Genomic DNA, 19035 nt, shown 5'->3' with positions numbered 1-19035 from the left:
TATTACACTGGGCTATTACATACACCGACAGCAAGCGGGTAAGAGCTGGGGCGGAGAGCTACGGGGGGTTCGGGGGTATGGGCGCTGCCTGGGTGAGTGCTAAATCATCCAGACAGCCCATAGAAGATAGCAGCGGTCTGCTGCCGCCGCTCCTGTTACATGGGGCAACGACAGCTTCTCATTGTTTACTTTTCAACATGTTGTATGGTGCATGTTGGCTGAACGTTTTCTCCTATTACGCAAAATGATTATCGGTTGCAACAGTTGGTATTGGCCGAATACGGCCAATAATCGCTTTGTGTAATAGGGCCTTAAGGGACAGGCTGATGGCGACCTGTTTTAATCTGCCTAAAAAAGAAAAAAAAAAAAGAAATCAAATGCATGTACTAGAACGCTTCTAAGACAGACGGCAGAACACTTCCATCTCCCAGCCATCTTATCTTCGAATAAGATGCTTCATCTCGCTGCCTAAGATGCAGATAGAGAATTTAGTGGTATTGAGAGGCCTTCTGCACAGAATGCAAAGTACTTTTAGTGGTTCTTGGGTAATGTGACAGATGGAGAAGGTTGATGTCTGTGCCAGTATGGTCTCAGCTGTGGAGTGACTAAAAGGAAATGGGGCAAATTTAAAATAAATAAATAAATTAAACAAATTGCTTGTGTGCTTTTAATTTGGATCAACACAAGACTCCTTGGGACATTTGAGCTGTGACTTTTTGAATGTTATTGATACCTTGAATGGAAGACGCGTTATCTGTAATTTTCTGGTAATGGGACCCTTGTCCCTCCGGGTGTAATTATCCGGCATTCTACAAGCGCATTAGCTTCTTAATTGTTATTGCAGATGTAAATGCCACAACAAAGGTTGTGCGCTAAAGAGTGAGCGGGTTGTAGCAATTAAATCTCCTACTTGGGGAAGATTACGGTGTTTTCCGTGCCATGAATATAATCATCAAAATCAAATGGTAGAGGTCAAAAAGTATTTCTTTAAATAACTTTACCAATTTGTTTCCCTATATGTTAGGGATAATTGCTATGCATTTATGAGTATGTATTGAGGTATAATTTATTTTTTAGTAGGTCGGCTAATAGAGGAGATTGTATCAATGCCCTGTATTGGTTGTTGCTCTTAAACAGCCACTAACCTTTAAAAATGTGTAATTATTAGCACCCTACAGAAGGATGCCCAAATAACTGTGCTATACACTTGACAAATAACATTTCCTTACAGTTGTTCACATTACAACTTTACTGTACAGGGTCAAAATAAATACCATCATACACTAAGCGAACAACAGCTCCATATGTAAAGTAATGTACAAAATAATTCTAGAAAATAATATTTAAAGATCTTGTTGGTGGCCTTTTTGTTGGATTGGTTACCCACCCCTATGGGAAATCCTAGTTTTAGGTTCATCCACACTAAACAATCCTGACTGCCTAGGGATGTACTCCACCATGAAGGCTTTGAACAATTGGATTAAACTGGGTTATACTCTGCCAGTTTATGTACTGTAATTGGCCAATAGGCTGCTTACAAAGAGGGCGCAACAAAGGCGAAACCCCAAATGGATATTTGCCAACTGTAGAGATGAGCAAAGGTAATTTCTAGTCCAGTTCACACAGAATGGTTGTCAGATTCTTTTCAAAGGAAGGATTTCTTGCTTCTGTACACTGTACAGCTGTTCTCATTGGCTGGCCTGCCTGCGGAGGGTCTGGCCTAGCAGACTTACTAATAAAGGTAAGCAGTGATGAATGCAGTATTTCCACTAACCTCCAGGCAGCTCAGTGTACAGTAGCAGGGCCTACTGCCTGTGACAGTAGTCCCTGCTTCTGTATGTACTTTCTATGGCACCCTATTGGTGTAGAGTGCAGTGCTCATCTGAGTGATTGGCCCAAAATGAATTGGAAAAGTGTCCAATTTGAACAAATTTATCTTTGGAAATGAATTAAATTTGTACTATAATAATTTGCTTATCTGTAATGAACAGCTATTTTTAAAGTAGAAATATATCTAGCACCTCTGCAGTGCAAGTTACAGGGAGGAAATCAGTCACATAATGCAGTATATAGAGTGATATGACAATTATACCAATGGCCTACTGCATTTTGGTGACTGATGCTTTCTAACATATCCTAAAAGGGCATATTGGTAAAAGCTAAATGATAGGTCAGGGAAATGCTTGTGTAAAACAGAGTATATTGTGTATAGTAATCAGGACTAATATTGTATTCTGCTAGTGGTCAGCCATTCTGGCTCACAAAAAGAATAAATATAGTGTTTGCTGCACCCATACTTTTCTTTCTTGTTCTAAATAAGATCTGCTTATTTTTAGTAGATCTGCCTGTGTCTGCTTGTTTGTCTTTGTTGCAGAAATAAGAATAGATACCTAAAGTGCTCTCTTTTCTTTTTACTAAGACCAACACACATGTCCATCTGATCGATTTAAATGCGAGAACAACAGATGCATTCCCAACCGCTGGCTGTGTGATGGCGACAATGACTGCGGAAATGGAGAAGATGAATCTAACTCTACATGCTCGGGTAACTGTACCATGTCAAAATGACGGTACCTGAATTTCTTTATTGTTTTTAAAGGCTCACATCTTTTTGAGGTGTATGTTAGGAGTGTTTTCTGATCTATATCTCCAATGGAAGTATCCAAGAGGTGCCATGGCATTTGCATATAGTGGCTTTAATTTATTTACTGTGTCTATCTGTTTAGGAAGTATATGTAGAAGAGAAAAAAAAGCAACAAGTGCTGCATATGCAGACAAATTACACCTGATATAGAAAGTGAAAATGTATGTGCAGTGTACACTCACCTTAGGTCGTACATAGATAGGCATGGCACTACTGTGAACTTTAATATCAGTCAGGCTGCAGCCTCCCACCTCCTGGAAACTTGTCCTGGAGTTCCGTCACACAAAGACAGTAGAAAATTGGTGGTTCACTGGCGCAATCCCTTTGACATCAGCCAGATGCCCGCACCTCATAGTTCCCCACAGAACACCAGACACACATTCTATGCTTAAGTTAAACATACGACTTTAATAACAATACGTTTCAAGAAGGTAACCCTCCTTTTCATCAGGGATCATCAGTAAACCACCATCTTTCTACTGCCTTCTTTGCCAATTATTTGTTTAGAGAAGCATAGCAGGCCTTCTCAACTCTTCCTTAATGGAAGATATTGTGTAGCTGAACAAGAATTAAGCCATTAGCTAACTTGTGTGTCTGCCCATTGGATGTACTTAAAGGGGTAGTGCGGTGTTCAACATTTATTCACTAAATAACACACATTACAAAGTTATACAACTAATGTGTGTTATTTAAGTGAATGGCCCCCTTCCCCATGTTCCCCCCACCACTGAAGTGTGATGCCGTATACTCACCGAATCACTGTCGACCCTGGCCCCCATCTTGGGTCGAACACGTAATTTTCAGGAGGCCGGGACGGACCGCCCAGTATAACTTTGTAATGTGTATTATTTAGTGAATAAATTTTGAACACCACACTACCCCTTTAAGAGTTGGAAATAATTCTCTTTATCCTCACTGACTTTGTTCTTATCTTTTTCTGCTTCACAGCACGTACATGCCCTCCTAACCAGTTCTCTTGTGCCAGTGGTCGTTGTATCCCAACTTCTTGGACTTGTGATTTGGATGATGATTGTGGGGACCGTTCCGATGAATCCTCTACATGTGGTAAATTGTTTCTCAAAAGCTAAAAATGGAATTTTGAAGACCCTTTTACTTGGGCCGATTATTTTCAAGGGTTGTTGCTAGAAACGCTCCTTTGAGCGATAATCTGAGGAGCAGGAAAACAATTGCATCTTTTGTGCGGGCAGTAAAATCGCTATCGGCCACACATCTCCCTGTGCAAACATAGCAATACAAAGTGGCCAAAACATAGCTGCATTACATTAGCATTAAATGGCTGCAGAAACGATACAGTGATCATTTGTGTGGCCCGGTAGCGTGATTACTCGTGCCTTCTAAAAGCACTGCAAATCAGCACCGATCTTGCTGATTGGCCGTGTAAAAGGACCCTTAGACAATTGGGATTTTGAATAGAGTAAAACATTCCCTACTCCATGCACAAGAGGGTATAACCCCTGAACAAAATTTTGATTGTTGGTAATAATTTTGTTTCTAGGTAGCAAGGGGGTGGGTAAAATGACAGTCTAAACCAGACAGCAGAATTTCACCCACTTTACCCTTACAACTTTGTATCACAGTTTTAAAAGCTGCTCTCACATTTTCATAATAAAAAGTAGGTGATAATGAGAAGTCGGGCCTCACACCAATATGCAGTTTTTTTTTTCCTTTCTGTCGTTTTATGATAAAGAAGTTTCCTGTTCAGAGGGGAAGTTACATTTTATGATGCTGATGCTTCTCTTACTTCTGTGTAGGATCTTTGTGTTTGAGGGACTTTTTTGTCATGTTAATTTACTTATTGTATGAGATTTTGTGTTACTCTTTTGTTTCCCTTAAACTGGCCCCATTGAAACCCTACCAGACTCGCTCACTAGTTGGATATCCTAGAAGTCTACCAAAGCAGTCTCTCATTACTCACAATAGAAAATCAATGTTGATGTGCTGTATAGTATCTTATCTGAGCTGCTAAAGGAATGAAAACATTGAAAGGTTTATCTGTGTTCCTGAGTGATTGTGAATGTGTTTAGTTAGTAGTCATTATTCATTTTTATGGATGTGTTCTCCACACAGTATCTACTTCCTTCTTGTAGTATAACACAGTGTGCTGGGTCATTTTTCCAGCCCTGTATGGGAGACAATACATTAAATTCTGTTCACTTTGAAAAGACCAAAGAGAGGTTCAGGTCTGTTTTATAGGCCCCTAGACCCGGTCTTTGGCTTCCTGCTTGCTTCCGGGGTTGTCATGTTTTTTTTGTTAATGGAGAAGTCCGGCAGATAAAAAAAAAAAAACTAACGGGGGAAATTGATTACAACTACTTACTTACCTGCAGCTGGTCCTCCTGCTCACCACGGGCATCGGAAGGGGTAAGTTAGTGCTTGTAATCAGTTCCACCCCTTCCCCTGCCGGCTGCCAAATTTTTCAATCCACAGGACTTCTCCTTTTAAGCATACTTTTAAGAATTTTTGGTTTCTTTTTCCATTTTACTTTGTTTATTTTAAAATAACATTGAAATCTCACAGTCAAGCTACTAAGCCTAATAATAAGCCAAGACATCCTGTTAAGATGGGGTCAGGTTATTCACAATTAAAGCCTGCCTCCTCCCTGCACAATGACCTTTGCACAGTGAAGTGAATATGGTCTCCTCCAAACTATGATGTTTATGGTACTTTCCCTATATCTTTTATATGCTGACAAAAGCAGCTCAGGCAGTATGGCTGCTCCCATAATAATGTACTAAAATGAAGTAGATTAAAAACCGCTAAAAACCTGTTTCTGTATCTGGATCTAATTTGCGTTAGGGGGCCCCTTTATTTGAATAGAAATCGTGTAATGCTTAATTTTCCTATTGACCACTTATTGCCAGATTTCCCCACAGATCACAGCTAAATCTTGTGGATTGCAGTAGGAGAACACTTGATACTCAGTTTGTTAATTTATTCACTCACTCATTTATTTAAGACTTGTGTTTTTTAGCACTTACATCAAAGCTCCCAGGAACAGGTGATAGTTATAACCCACAAACCACAGTTAAACTTTTTATATAAATGTATTGGACATTGCAGTAAACACTTTCCCAGGGCTTAGGGTAGATAAAATAAGAAAAGAGATTAACTGAAAATTGGAACAAGATGATCTCTGCTTATACAGTTCATGGAAGTAGTAAGAGATGGTTGTGAATGTCTATGGATGTATGTGAAGGCAGATTAAGGCTGGGTTCACACTACATATATTTCAGTCAGTATTGTGGTCCTCATATTGCAACCAAAACCAGGAGTGGATTAAAAACACAGAAAGGATCTGTTCACACAATGTTGAAATTGAGTGGATGGCCGCCATTTAATGGTAAATATTTGCTGTTATTTTAAAACAACGGCTGTTGTATTAAAATAATGGCAGTTATTTACTGTTATATGGCGGCCATCCACTCAATTTCAACATTGTGCGAACAGATCCTTTCTGTGCTTTTAATCCACTCCTGGTTTTGGTTGCAATATGAGGACCACAGTACTGACTGAAATATACGTAGTGTGAACCCAGCCTGTAGTAGCATTGTGTGTTTTAAGGTCCTTTTAGATGGCCCGATATGGAGCAGTCCGTGAGATTGGCGCTCATTTGCAGTGCTGTCAGAAGGCACGATCTATCGCGGTGCTAGGCCAGGCGAATAATGACTGTACCATTTGTGCGGCTGTTAAAGTATATTGCTGACTGCTGCACATCCCGTTTACACTGGAAGATGTGCGGCTGATAGCAATATATTTTAGCATGGCACAAAAGATGTAATCAGGCGGGGATCAGGCGTTTTCCCACTCCTTGATTGATCAATGACAATTTTACAAGGACCGATTATCGTTTGAAGGAACATTTCTAGCAACGATTCTTGCGAAATAACTCTTAGAGTACTATAAGCATGTGAGTTTGTGGTACTCTTGTGTTAAAACGTTTAGTAAGAGGAACAGGACAGGAAGGTCTTTTCAACACTGCCATTGTTGAGATGGTAAGGTTAAAAGGTAATGTGTGTTAGGCAGTATTCTGTTTGTCCTGTACTATTGAGAGTCTGGAGTGCATATTGTGCATGTATTGGTTGACCAAAAAAATCCCACTAGTGAAGTCCGGTGTATGGCCTAATCACAAACTTTTGGCTATCACCGTCTTGGTGGCTGTTATTACATCAGCACTTTACCATCTGAATAATCTTTTTTTTTTTTTTTTTTTTTTTTTTTTTTTTTTAAAGACTTTTTCAACCAGTAGGAACTGTCCAAAGTAGAGAACGCCTATAAGTGGCCAAAACTGATCCTTCTTTGTATACACTGTTTAATGATAGGCCTGGGTTAGGGATGTTTTATTCACATTGACTATTATTGCGTATATGTTAATATGACCTATAGTTGTATTTGTCTTTTTTTTTTTTTTTTTTACCTACCAAATACTTGTGAGTTTGTCTAATACAATGTAGTATCCTTTGGGCTTTGAATTTCCACTTAACTTGGCACGCCATCCCAGATTTCACTAGATCCTCTTTGATATGTTAATATGAGACATCCACAGTGCAGCTTTATTAGATCTTTGTTACACCATTGTCTCCAAAGTAACCCGTCTCTTAGGGTGCAAGGCATCCTGTGATGATCACCTAAATGTTTAGTTTTTTTTCAAGAAGTTTGGTAATAGCTAAAACCCTGCAGCCTACAGGGGGAGGGGGAAATGGATTGCAAGTAGGCACTCACCACTCCTCATGCCTGCAGTGAGCGGCGGAAGCAGCCGCAGGACCCCCGCCGGAAGTCAGTTCCCACTGAGTTATGATGTCACGACTTGGGGGAAAAGGCCTGTCTCGGCTGCTGAACTGTCGAGTGGTGTCCCGCCCCAGTCACTGACTGGCTGATTGGCCAGTCCATCAGCCGGGTCATGTCGTGGACACCCTGGAGTTTCCAAAGCCAGCCGCTCACTGTGGGCACGGGGAGAGGTAAGTGCCTACTTGCAATCCATTTCCCCTGTCCCCCTGCTGGCTGCAGGATTTTAGCTGGGCTTCTCCTTTAACTTTGTGCTGTGTGTTTTCCAAAAATATCTCCATATTAATATTACTCCTCTGTAGCTGTAGTTTACACTTATTGGTCACCTTGAAAATATTGCCATGCTTTTGCCTGGCTTATCACTTTCTGGTGGTATTTTTGAAGACTGAAACCTATTTAGAAGAACTCACTTTATCTTTTTTATTTCATTTGGTTTTTTTTGGCAGCCTATCCGACCTGTTTCCCTTCTACACAGTTTACCTGTACCAATGGCCGATGTATCAACATAAATTGGCGCTGCGACAATGGTAAGTGTTCCATTTTACATTATGTAAACCTAGCCTATGACCTGGGCTGTCTTGACTACAGGATAGTTCTTTTTACAGCTGTCTGCACATTGCCAGATTCAAACTATAAAGTGGGTATTTATTACTTTTATTGCAGATGAAACTGCATTTATACAGTAATAAAAGGCCTAATATCATATAGATTATAGTTGCAAGACTAAATGGACAAGTCTTTTTGTACGATACACATTGGGAACTTTGGGTAACTTGTACGTAACTTTATCCCTGTCGGTGCGGACATACATTGCCACAGTGCTTTTGGCCATTTGCTTCTTTGCAGATAAATGGAGTGGTACATTTTGTTAGTAAATATAAATTGCACTTGTGGTAAAGAACAACTATAGTCTAGAAATGCCACATGAGGGATTTGGGTTAATAGTATTGAAAGTTCCACAAACTTTTACATATAAAAAATTGTCTGATTATTTAAGGGTGTCCGTTTTTATTTATGGTCGAAATAAGAATAACATATATACATATATTGCTTACGGAAGTTCTTTTAAACTTTTTCTTCTGAGGCCAAACTGGCCAAACTGTCGTCACTCTTGGGGCTTAGCCACATGGGTCATTAATGTAGCTACAGGGACATGCCATGTCAGGAACAGTGCCCCAGTATTGATCATTATGCCCTTAATGCGACTCTGTACCCACAATCTGTCCCCCCAAACCACTTGTACCTTCGGATAGCTGCTTATAATCCAAGATCTATCCTGGGGTCCGTTCGGCAGGGGATGCAGTTATTGTCATAAAAACAACTTTTAATCTTGCAGCGCTGTGTCTTACGGCAGGGGCTTACATTTGTATATGCATTGGGCTGTCACCACCTCTCCGTCCTTCCTCCCCACCCTCCTCATCATTAGGAAGCAGGAACATTTACTGCTGTTTGAGCTTTGCACAGGTGTATTAACGATCCAGCCCATGTTCATTATACACACAGGTTGGGAAGCAATCTGTCTGGAGCATTCCTAATGATGATGAGGGTGGGGAGGAGGGACAGAGAGGGTGTGCCAGCCTAATGCATATACAAATGTAAGCCCCGGCCGTTAGACACAGCGCTGCAGGATTAAAAGTTGTTTTTATGACAATAACTGCATCCCCTGCCGAACGGACCCCAGGTCAGATCTTGGATTAAAAGCAGCTATCTCAAGGTACAAGTGGTTTGGGGGGGTCAGATTGTGGGTACAGAGTCGCTTTAATGACGTATCATCTACACCAGTGCTTCTCAAACTGTGAGGCTGGCCTCACCAGTGAGGCGCCCTCTAGTTGTTGGTGAGGCCCAGCTTGTGAGGCAGTTCTCACAAAAGTGACAATAAGCTGCACAGTTCTTTTCCTGACTGCAACAATCTCTGCTTTAGGAACATTTTTGACTTATTTTGTATTATACAGAGATTAGGAGATAAATGGAGGGTAGCCTGAGCAATAGTTTTTATTTTCTTAAGGATTTCCACCATAGATGGTGAGGCCCCAGCATCTTCTTGGTCAGTCTGGTGAGGCCCAGGCATCATTTTGTCTATTGGGTGAGGCTCCAGTAGAAAAAGTTTGAGAAGCACTGATCTACACCATTCTGTCTCTTCCAAGGGCCTATTACAAGGAGCGATAATCTGCTGATCAGCAGATCACTGCTTCTTGTAATAAAGACAACGATCAGCTGATGACAATGATAATCGGCTGATCGTGTCTTTAATGATCATTCGCTGATCGTGTCCTGGCCTAAAATATAGGCTGCTGGGCATGCATTGCTATGTGTGATAGCGATGCGCAGCTGACAGCTGATGACTGTGTAAAGAAAAAATAATAAAGTTATACATACCTCTCCCCACTTTCTGATGTCCTGCTAGTTTTGTCCTGCTTCTTGTAGTGTCTGAAGTGACAGGCCGCTCAGCCAATCACTGGCTGCGGCACTGTGCTGGTGGTTGGCTGAGCGGCCTGTCACTTCAGACACTGCCGGTTCAGGCCAAAGCTAGCAGGACATCATGGAGCGCAGAGAGGTATGTATAACTTTATTACTTTCACTTATTAAGGCAAGGGCTGCACAGACATTGCTAACAGTGGAATAAAAGTGTCATGTGAGAGGGGCACTTCTAAGTTCAGAACACTTGTGTACCATGCCCACCATACATCTAGAGAAGCACCAATATAGGATTAAATGTTAATAAATATGTACATAATATAACGACTAATACAATAGGTTGCAATGATTATATATTATTACATATATTAATGCAATTATTACATATATTAGATGCAGCATATATTTTGTCCATGGTGAATAAGAACTGGTAAACAAATTGCATGAAGCAACTGGTCTCTTATATTAACCTGATCTATAGTCCTGACCAAATGGGCACATGATCGATCCTATGTGTGCATTTTTGCGCAGTTTGTGTCTGTCTGTTGTTATTATATTGTCTGTAATTTCTTCTATTCTGTGTCTTTAACGTCTCGAATGTCTTGTCTTTGGTTGGTTTCTCTTTGTTTCAGAAAAAGATTGTGGGGATGGCTCTGACGAAAAGAACTGTTCAAAGTCTGCCGGTTAGTGCATAGGTCAACATGCACCATCAAACCAGCTTAGGGCTATAGTAGCGTCTTGTAGACTTTTAGTGAAGCTATAGAGCAGAGTCAGATTCCTGACTTCTTGCTGGAGAAGAGGTTATCAGACAAGATCCTTTTTGTTTTTAATATTACAATTATCTTATTTGATAGCTGTGCCAGCTTGTTGCAGCCAATTCATACCCAACTCTAACCTTCCTTAAAGTGGTTCTCTGGGAGTGAAAAAATTGCTGAAGGGCAGGAAGAAGAAGAGAAAGTAAAAAAATTAAATTAAAAAAAAAGTTCTTATACCAACTGCGCTGATTACTGCCCCTGGTCCAGTGCCCTTAAACAGTCACTGTCTCACAGATGCACTTACCTGCTGTGGTCCTGTACTTCTGCCAGGGGCTTTAGAGCAGCACAAGTGGCAGTAAGGTTGAATCTGTTTTTTATTCATTTTTATTTGCCTTTCTGCAGTCACCACCTGTCAATTTTATGTCAATCCTGGAAAATCCCTTTATTGTGATGTCCATCTTGCATCAGTCAATCATTCAAGTCAGCCTTGTGCATTAATGGCCCTTATCGCCTACAGTCCTCCACCTGCTACTATCTTGTTAAAACAAACCATTGCAGCCCTTCAAAGATTTGTAACCTTGTATTGATGCTAAAAGCAAAGTATCAAATGGATTATTCAGGATTAGAAAAAATAATCTTTTCCCCAAGAAATTACGCCACTCATGTCCTCAGGCTGTACCTGATATTGCAGCTCATTGCCATTCACATAAATAGAGCTAAACTTCAATACGAGACACTGCAGCAGAGTAATGCAGACCTTTTTTCTTTTTTTTTTCTTTTTAATCCTGAACAACCCGGAGTCTAAATCAATCTTAATTCTTAAAAGGCCATCTGTTGTAATGTAATCTGCAGTTCCATTTACTGGATGAAATGTGTTTACGGGCCTTTATTAGTAGATTTGTTTCATATTCACCAAGTACTAAGGACTTTCGCATGTCATGAGCTCAGGAACTAATTGCTTTAGCAATGAATTGAAACTGCCATGGATGATATAAACCATGTGGACAAAAACCCCTTGTTAACGTCTGATAAGAATATGAAGAGATATTACCAGGCCACCTAAATTACAGACCATCATAGACATGAAATATATATATGGTGCATGTGATGATCTATGCAGTTTCTGTGTTCTTTTTCCTAAATGTAGATATTAGAGCTTTTGCCTCCTTTTTGTTAGAGAAGGGAATGGGTTTAGCTTTGCATATCGAAATAACTTCCTTTGACCTGATCCCTGACTCCTATGCGTCTGTGATCTGGTCAATGACTATGCTGCTTGACAGTCAGCCTGCTATGCTTCCAGTTAGCTTACATACATTGCCTTATGACTCTGTCTCCTTTATGTGGTTTTGCCGTTTTTCAGACGGCAGTCCTATATACTGCTGTGAGTACTATTGGCCAATGACCGGTCAGAAAGTGGACAGAGCCAAGAGGCTTTTGCAGTAAAAGTTCCCCTCGGGGTCTAAGCAGAATAGTCTTACAGGTGCAGGACCTGGCCAGCTCTGTCAGCTACATGTTGGTCTTGAATGCGGATGTTGTTTGTGCTTACTCTTTTCTTCCTCTGCAGCCTTAACTTGCACTGTTTCTCCCTTTTCTATTATTTCTTGCACTTACCCTGCCAAAAATGACAGTAATAACGTATATTATTGACTGCAGCCTTTTTTCCAAGGACCTGTGCAGAATTGTACATCATGGCTATGGTGTCAGTTCTTTATTGTGATAAGCCCATTCATTATTTTGCTCTCTGTATTCAGACAATGACTGTGGAGACAACAGCGATGAAGACGGCTGCAGTCACTCCTGTTCCAGCACCCAGTTCAAATGCAATAGTGGCCGCTGCATCCCAGAGCACTGGACGTGTGATGGGGACAATGACTGTGGGGACTACAGCGACGAGACCCATGCCAACTGTACTAACCAAGGTGAGAGGCACAAAAAGTGGCACCACTTTCTCCTTCTTTCTCCTTCCTTCTTCCTTCTTTCTTCTTCTTTCTTTCTTTCTTCCGTCTTCCCCCTTTTTTTTATTTTTATAACATTTAGAAAAAAGTTTTTTATTGTATTGTATGTGGCACGACTTTTATCCAGCTTTAACATTAGGAAGTAGACTTTTAAGTGACACTGTTACCCCCTTTGTGCATTCTGACATCTCTACACAGGTGTAAAGGGTAAGTTTTGCGTTTTTCATACCTTATTTCATATCATACGTCATGGTGCTTGTTCAAGTAAAAAGTGGCCTTTTATCAACTGCAGATTGTATTAAGTGGGCGTGACCGCACGTCATTAGCGTCACTTAGCCCCGCCTACAACCGTCGGTCCTGCCCCCTTGATGCCCATTGGTTGGCCGACGTAAAAGGGGGTGGGGTCTAGACCTTTCAGCCAGCCTGTTCCACTGGCCGGCGAGGGGGCGGGGCCAACTGCTAACGTCGCTAATGCCGTGAGGCCCCGCCCCCTTGACACAATCTGCTGTTAATAAAAGATGAATTTTTACTTGAACAAGCACCATGATGTATGATATAAAATAAGGTATGAAAACTGCTAAATTTATCCTTTACACCTGTGTAGAGATGTCAGAATGCAAAAAGGGGGGTGACAGTGTCACTTTAAGTAAGGCTGGGGTCACACTATATTTTTGCAATCCGTTTTTGCAAAATAACATAAAACGTCTGCATTTGTGTGCATCCGTTTTGATCCACTTTTCCATTGACTTCCATTATTAAAAAAAAGACCAAACGGATCCTTTTTTTTTTTTTTACGGACACAGACATATAGTCAACCTTATTTTTGTGTCCGTTAAAAAAAGGATCAGGAAACACGTAGTGTGAACCCAGCCTTAAACAAAAAAAAGTCATTATCAGATATTTAGTATGTACATGTACAAGAACATACATGTAGATATACATTATGCATTCAGATGCCATACACAGCTATTGATCTCAGCTATTATTACGCTGAGATCAGAACTCCTGCTTACTTTATGAGGGGTTTTGTTGCCCTTTAACTAATGTAGATTTATAGAAAGTTGGCAATTTGTGTTTGTGCGCACATGTAATTGTTACTGTTTGCAGTTGGCACAAGCAGTGAATGAAAACTTTTATAAAGAATTTACTATTTTCTTATCATTTTTAATTCTCTTTCCAATCATCTGAATAGCCACTCGACCCCCTGGCGGTTGCCATACGGATGAGTTTCAATGCCGCTTGGATGGTTTGTGCATTCCTAACCGCTGGCGCTGTGATGGCGACACAGATTGTATGGATACTAGTGATGAGAAGAACTGTGATGGCGTGACACATGCATGTGACCCCAATGTCAAGTTTGGCTGCAAGGACTCTGGTGAGGACAAGTAATGGGAAGAACAAAAAGCTGGGATGGGACTGATCGGGAAATGCTCCTTATTTAAAGTAGTACCCTATGGAGAGGTTACTGGATGGACAAAATGTCATCTGTTAGCTGGAAAAGTAACCCTAACTTCGTCTTTTCAGTAAATTACACACATTTTAGCATGCAAATATTGTATACAGGCTAAACATCGTCTTGGGTTTGCTATATTTCATATATGAAAGGCTCTGACTGCCTTTTAAGATATCTGATGTACACTTGGATAGAAGACTGGAAATGTGACTGATCTCTTCTGTTACCACAGCTAGGTGCATCAGTAAAGCCTGGGTGTGTGATGGTGATACTGACTGTGAGGATCATTCTGATGAAGAGAACTGTGATATGCTTGTGTGTAAGCCTCCGTCTCATACGTGTGCACATAACACCTCCATCTGTTTACCCCCTGAGAAGTTGTGTGATGGCATCAATGACTGTGGAGATGACTCTGATGAAGGAGAACTTTGTGGTAAGTTAGATTTCCTTGTAATTCATTTTTTGTAACTCAAAAGTTTCTTAGGCTAGGTTCACACTGCGTTTTCAGCATCCGTTTAACGCATCCGTTTTTTGCAAAAAACGCATGAAAAACGGATTGCAAAAAACGGATTCATTTGTGTGCATCCGTTTTTCCATTGACTTCCATTATAAAAAAAAAAAAAAAAACGGATCCGTTTTTTTGGGCGGACCAAAACGGACCAAAAACGTTGCTGACCCTATTTTTCTGGACGTTAAAAAAACGGATCCGTTAAACGGATGCTGAAAACGCAGTGTGAACCTAGCCTTAGTCGTTATAACTTTCAAAATTTAAATCAACAGTAGATATAAACAGTGATATAAAGCAAGTTTGCAATATACATTCATTTTTTTGTTGTTATGCTGTAAAACAAAGCTGTACTTACCAGAAATCCAGGTCCAGTCTCCTGAAGGCAGATTTTCTGACTTGTGATGGTTGTAAAAAAACAGACTAAAGACAGGAATTCCGGCCAGTACAGAGAGTCACTGCTCAATGTGCCCATCAATCACATGACTGCCTTCTCTGTGAGCGCTCAGATGGCCTGGGATACACAGGACTTCCTGTTTTCTGACTGTTTCCTGTTTTTTAAGAAAAAAAAGTCCGAAAACAAGAAGTGCCGTTTTTTCCATAACTAAAAAAAATTAATTATTGTAAATTGCAAACTTTCTTTATATCACATCTACTACTGTTTATTTAGATCTTAAAACTTATAACGACAGTGACACTTTAAAGCATCCCTCCAAATCCATAAGGACATCAAACATGTAGACATGTACAGTTGTCTAGGCTTCCCAGTGTAAACTTACAATGTCTGTAGGGTAATTTGTGCTGATGTAGTTCTTATTTATGTGACCCATGCGTATTGCATACATGCTTGTAAAGGGGCCTTAGGAACTACACCTTTCAGTATGCCCTTGTGATTCTCCAAGTCCTGGATATTTCCCTACTACTGTTTAATCAGTTTCTTTTATTGACTCACAATTCAATAAAAAAACTACAAAATACTAAAACTTGAAATAAAAAATGTGCGTGAAACAATCCTCAATTATCTCCAAAGTTTAGCTCTACTTTGGCTCTACTTCGAGTGATAGTTTTTATTTTCTTCATATTTGATTTCTATAATATTCCCTGTCTATAGACTGTCTATCTTATTCACAGTCTACATGCTGCATTTGTGTGCATCCTCTTTGATCTGTTTGATCCGTTTTTCAATTAAAATTTTTCAAAATAATTCAAAATCTATCTTTTTTTTTTTTTTTTTTGCGTACACAAAAACACAAATGCATCCGTTTTTGACTAAAGCAGATGAAAGAAAAAACAGATTGCAAAAACGCAGTGTGAACCCAGCCTAAGGGTACAAACACACTGGGTGTATCCGCAGCGGATTTCTCGCTGCGGATCCCTGCCCTGTACACTCTATGGGCAGACAAACTTTTGTCAGTAGCTCACCCCGTTAACCCCCCGCCACCGCAGCATATATATTACCTGGTTCCCGCTCCGGCTTGCTTCAGGGCTCCCGGCGTCTTCATGTCCCGCTCGGCTAATCAGTGCGCTTCGGCAGGGCAGCACACTGATTGGCCAAGTGGGACCTGCCGGGAACACCCGAAGCAAGCCGGAGCGGGGACCAGGTGATGTATACGCTCTGGTGGTGGGGGGTTAGCGGGGCGGGCTGCCGACAAACTCCTGCTGCAAGTTTGTCTGCCCATAGAGTGTACAGGTCAGGGATCCGCAGCGAGAAATCCGCTGCGGATACGCCCAGTGTGTTTGTACCCTAAAACGGGTTGTCCAGTGTTAGAAAAACATGACCTTTTTCTTCCAGAGACAACACAACTCTCATGTCCAGTTCAGGTGTGATTTGCAATTAAGCTTCATTCACTTCAATGGAACAGAGTTGCAAAACTGCACCCAACCTGGAAATGAGAGTGTTGCTGTCTCTGGAGGAAGGTGGCCATGTTTTTCTTACTCTGGATAACCCCTTTAATGAGAGCAACTAGCCCATCAATGTCATGACAGTGACTGGACTGAAGACATATCTGTTGTTTCAATGAACATACAGTATGCTCTCTATTTTAGCATCTGATCTTCTCACATCTCTCTTGACCAGATCAATGCTCGCTGAACAATGGTGGATGTAGTCACAACTGTACTGTGGCCCCTGGTGAAGGAATTGTGTGTTCCTGTCCCTTGGGCATGGAAACTGGTCCCGATAACAAGACATGCCAGATCCAGAATAACTGCCCCAAGCATCTTGGCTGCAGCCAGAGGTGTGAGCAAGAGAAGTTTACCGTCAAGTGCTCATGTTACGATGGCTGGGTCCTGGAGCCAGACCACGATAGCTGCAAGAGTTTAGGTATGTATACCGTGGGAGTGATCACTTATTTTGAAGGCATATGTTGATCTAAAATGGTGTTCTGTTTTTTTTCTTAAAAATATATTTATTATATTGTATTTGGCACGACCATGGCAAAAATATGGGACATGAATACACCCTTTGGAAATTGGTCAGTATTTTCTTTTTATTTTGGTCCAGCATAACACAATGGAACAGGGTCAGATGCAATTGGCTCTGTTCGTTGTGTAGTGGTGGCACTTGGTAAATGCAGCGCAGTTCCTTTTCAAGTGCTGCTCCTGGTGATTGGCCATGCGTCTGAAAGTCCAGAAAAAAAGATGCATTCATATCTTAATAAATTTGCCACATCAGTGGCTGTCTGTGTGCTATGGACAGAAATCTAAACCAACTATAATCTCCTCCTGCCCAAGCTGTTTTTTGGATTGTGCTGCCCTGAGACTTTTTCTACCATTAATATTGCTAAAAATCCTTGCTGTGTTTTTCTACAGCACTTCTATAACTAGAAAGTAATTGTAGTAGGCTGTGCTCCTGTATGATCATCAAACTAGGGCCCATTTATTGGCAGGCAGCAGCTCTCATTGTCAATAATTGGACTGTGTAATGCTGCGTTTACACGGAACGATGATCGTTTGAATTTTCGCAATAACTATCCCATTTGAGAGATAATTGTTCCTTGTAAACACAACAAACGAGCGACAAGCGAGAAAGCGTTCATTTTGATCTTTCACCATGTTCTCAAATCCTCTTTCGTTTTTCGCTAAAAATTTGCAGATTGCTTCGTTTAAACAGTCTTTCAAAGATTCACCCTATGTCAGGCATGTCCAAACTGTTTTCGAAGAGTGCCAAATTTGATGAAGTGAACATGTGCGAGGGCCGACCATTTTACATGCTACATGCTATATGCTTTATAACACAGGCAGATAATAGCAAGCTGGATACCTGGGAGGCCGTAAAAGTTCGGAATGCGGGCCGCAAATGGCCCTCCAGACGGACTTTGGACATGCCTGCCCTATGTGAAAGATGGGCTTAAGCGATCTCAAAAACAATTGCAATACCCATTTTTCTTATGAATTTTCTAACGATTGTTCTAACAATTTATTCGTCTAAACGCTAATCGTTACAAAAAACAAATTGAATTATCACTTAGTGTAAACGCAGCATTACATTGGGCCACTTAACTTGTATCTTATAGCATTGTAACCAGACCAGACCTTTGCACCTTAGCTGACACTCAAGATGAGGTAGATGTAAGTGCATTGCCATGATAATAATGGCATAGTAGAGGTTCTTTAGTGTCTCCTTCCTAAGTATACCATTTTGGAAAAATGATGTCTTAAAAAAATAAATAAATAACAATGGAGCTGTGGGTGAAAAGAATTTTATAAAAAGTAAAAAAGTGCAGCTGTTTCTTCTACGCAGTGATGACCCCATCTGAACAGGAAAATCTTTCTGGTTTTGTGGTGTTTTACCTAAGAAGGGAGGGTGAACATTCTGAACTGGGCTTCACACCCTTTCCATCAAAATATAGCATTTCTTCTCTACCAGCATTTCCTGTTGTGTCTGTATTAAACCATCCTAAACCTAAAATCTAGGACATCATTCCCCTGGAAAATGCCATCTCTATACATGTGGCATCTTTGTTTATCCCATGACCTAGGAGCACCAGTCCTGTCCAAATGAGTTCAGTGTGCTCCAGACGTGTGCCAAAGGAAACAGTGACACAGCCATTCATCCAGCTCTTGTCGTCCTCAGAGAGGCGCAGTCAGCATATTAAAAGACCCTTATAATAGCCCCATTGTGCTAGGGACTGGGTGCCAAGACCAAGGTTTTCTATTTGCTCAGATGATGTGCAAAGCATTTTCCCTTTGCATTCACCCTGTCACTGCCTGTGTAACCCCGTCAGTGCTACCGCATTGTGTACCACAGAGTTTGTTCATTGTATGCCATATTCAAATATTTGTGATCAGCCTAATATACAGTTTAATATGCTGCCTCTTCCGGTGCTAAGGAATTAGGAGCTCATTGGACTTGTTTGCAGATCCTCTTGCAGGGTGCCTCTGGGCATTGTATTGAGACTATTGCTCTTGGAAGATGGTCCGAGGAGCTGGAAATGTGCAGTTATGTTTTCAGCTGCTTCAAAAACACTGTGGGAAGCTTCAGCAGCCAATATATATCATTCATG

General features: G+C 40.9%; 1 protein-coding gene across 2 annotated transcripts in view; it reads left to right on the top strand.

The window, feature by feature from the left end:
• Nucleotides 1–19035, top strand: part of LRP1 (LDL receptor related protein 1) — a 217407-nt gene that overhangs the window by 123261 nt on the left and 75111 nt on the right. For both annotated transcript variants that reach the window (XM_069970390.1, XM_069970388.1), the window contains exons 17-23: nt 2420–2545; nt 3593–3709; nt 7894–7974; nt 12369–12536; nt 13765–13947; nt 14258–14458; nt 16608–16853. In XM_069970390.1, coding sequence (XP_069826491.1) covers nt 2420–2545; nt 3593–3709; nt 7894–7974; nt 12369–12536; nt 13765–13947; nt 14258–14458; nt 16608–16853 — 1122 coding nt within the window. The remainder of the gene's footprint in view (nt 1–2419; nt 2546–3592; nt 3710–7893; nt 7975–12368; nt 12537–13764; nt 13948–14257; nt 14459–16607; nt 16854–19035) is intronic.

Source organism: Dendropsophus ebraccatus, chromosome 5 (assembly GCF_027789765.1).
Source record: "Dendropsophus ebraccatus isolate aDenEbr1 chromosome 5, aDenEbr1.pat, whole genome shotgun sequence".
In the NCBI taxonomy this organism is placed as follows: Eukaryota; Metazoa; Chordata; class Amphibia; order Anura; family Hylidae; genus Dendropsophus; species Dendropsophus ebraccatus.
This window is presented reverse-complemented; position numbering and strand designations above follow the sequence as displayed.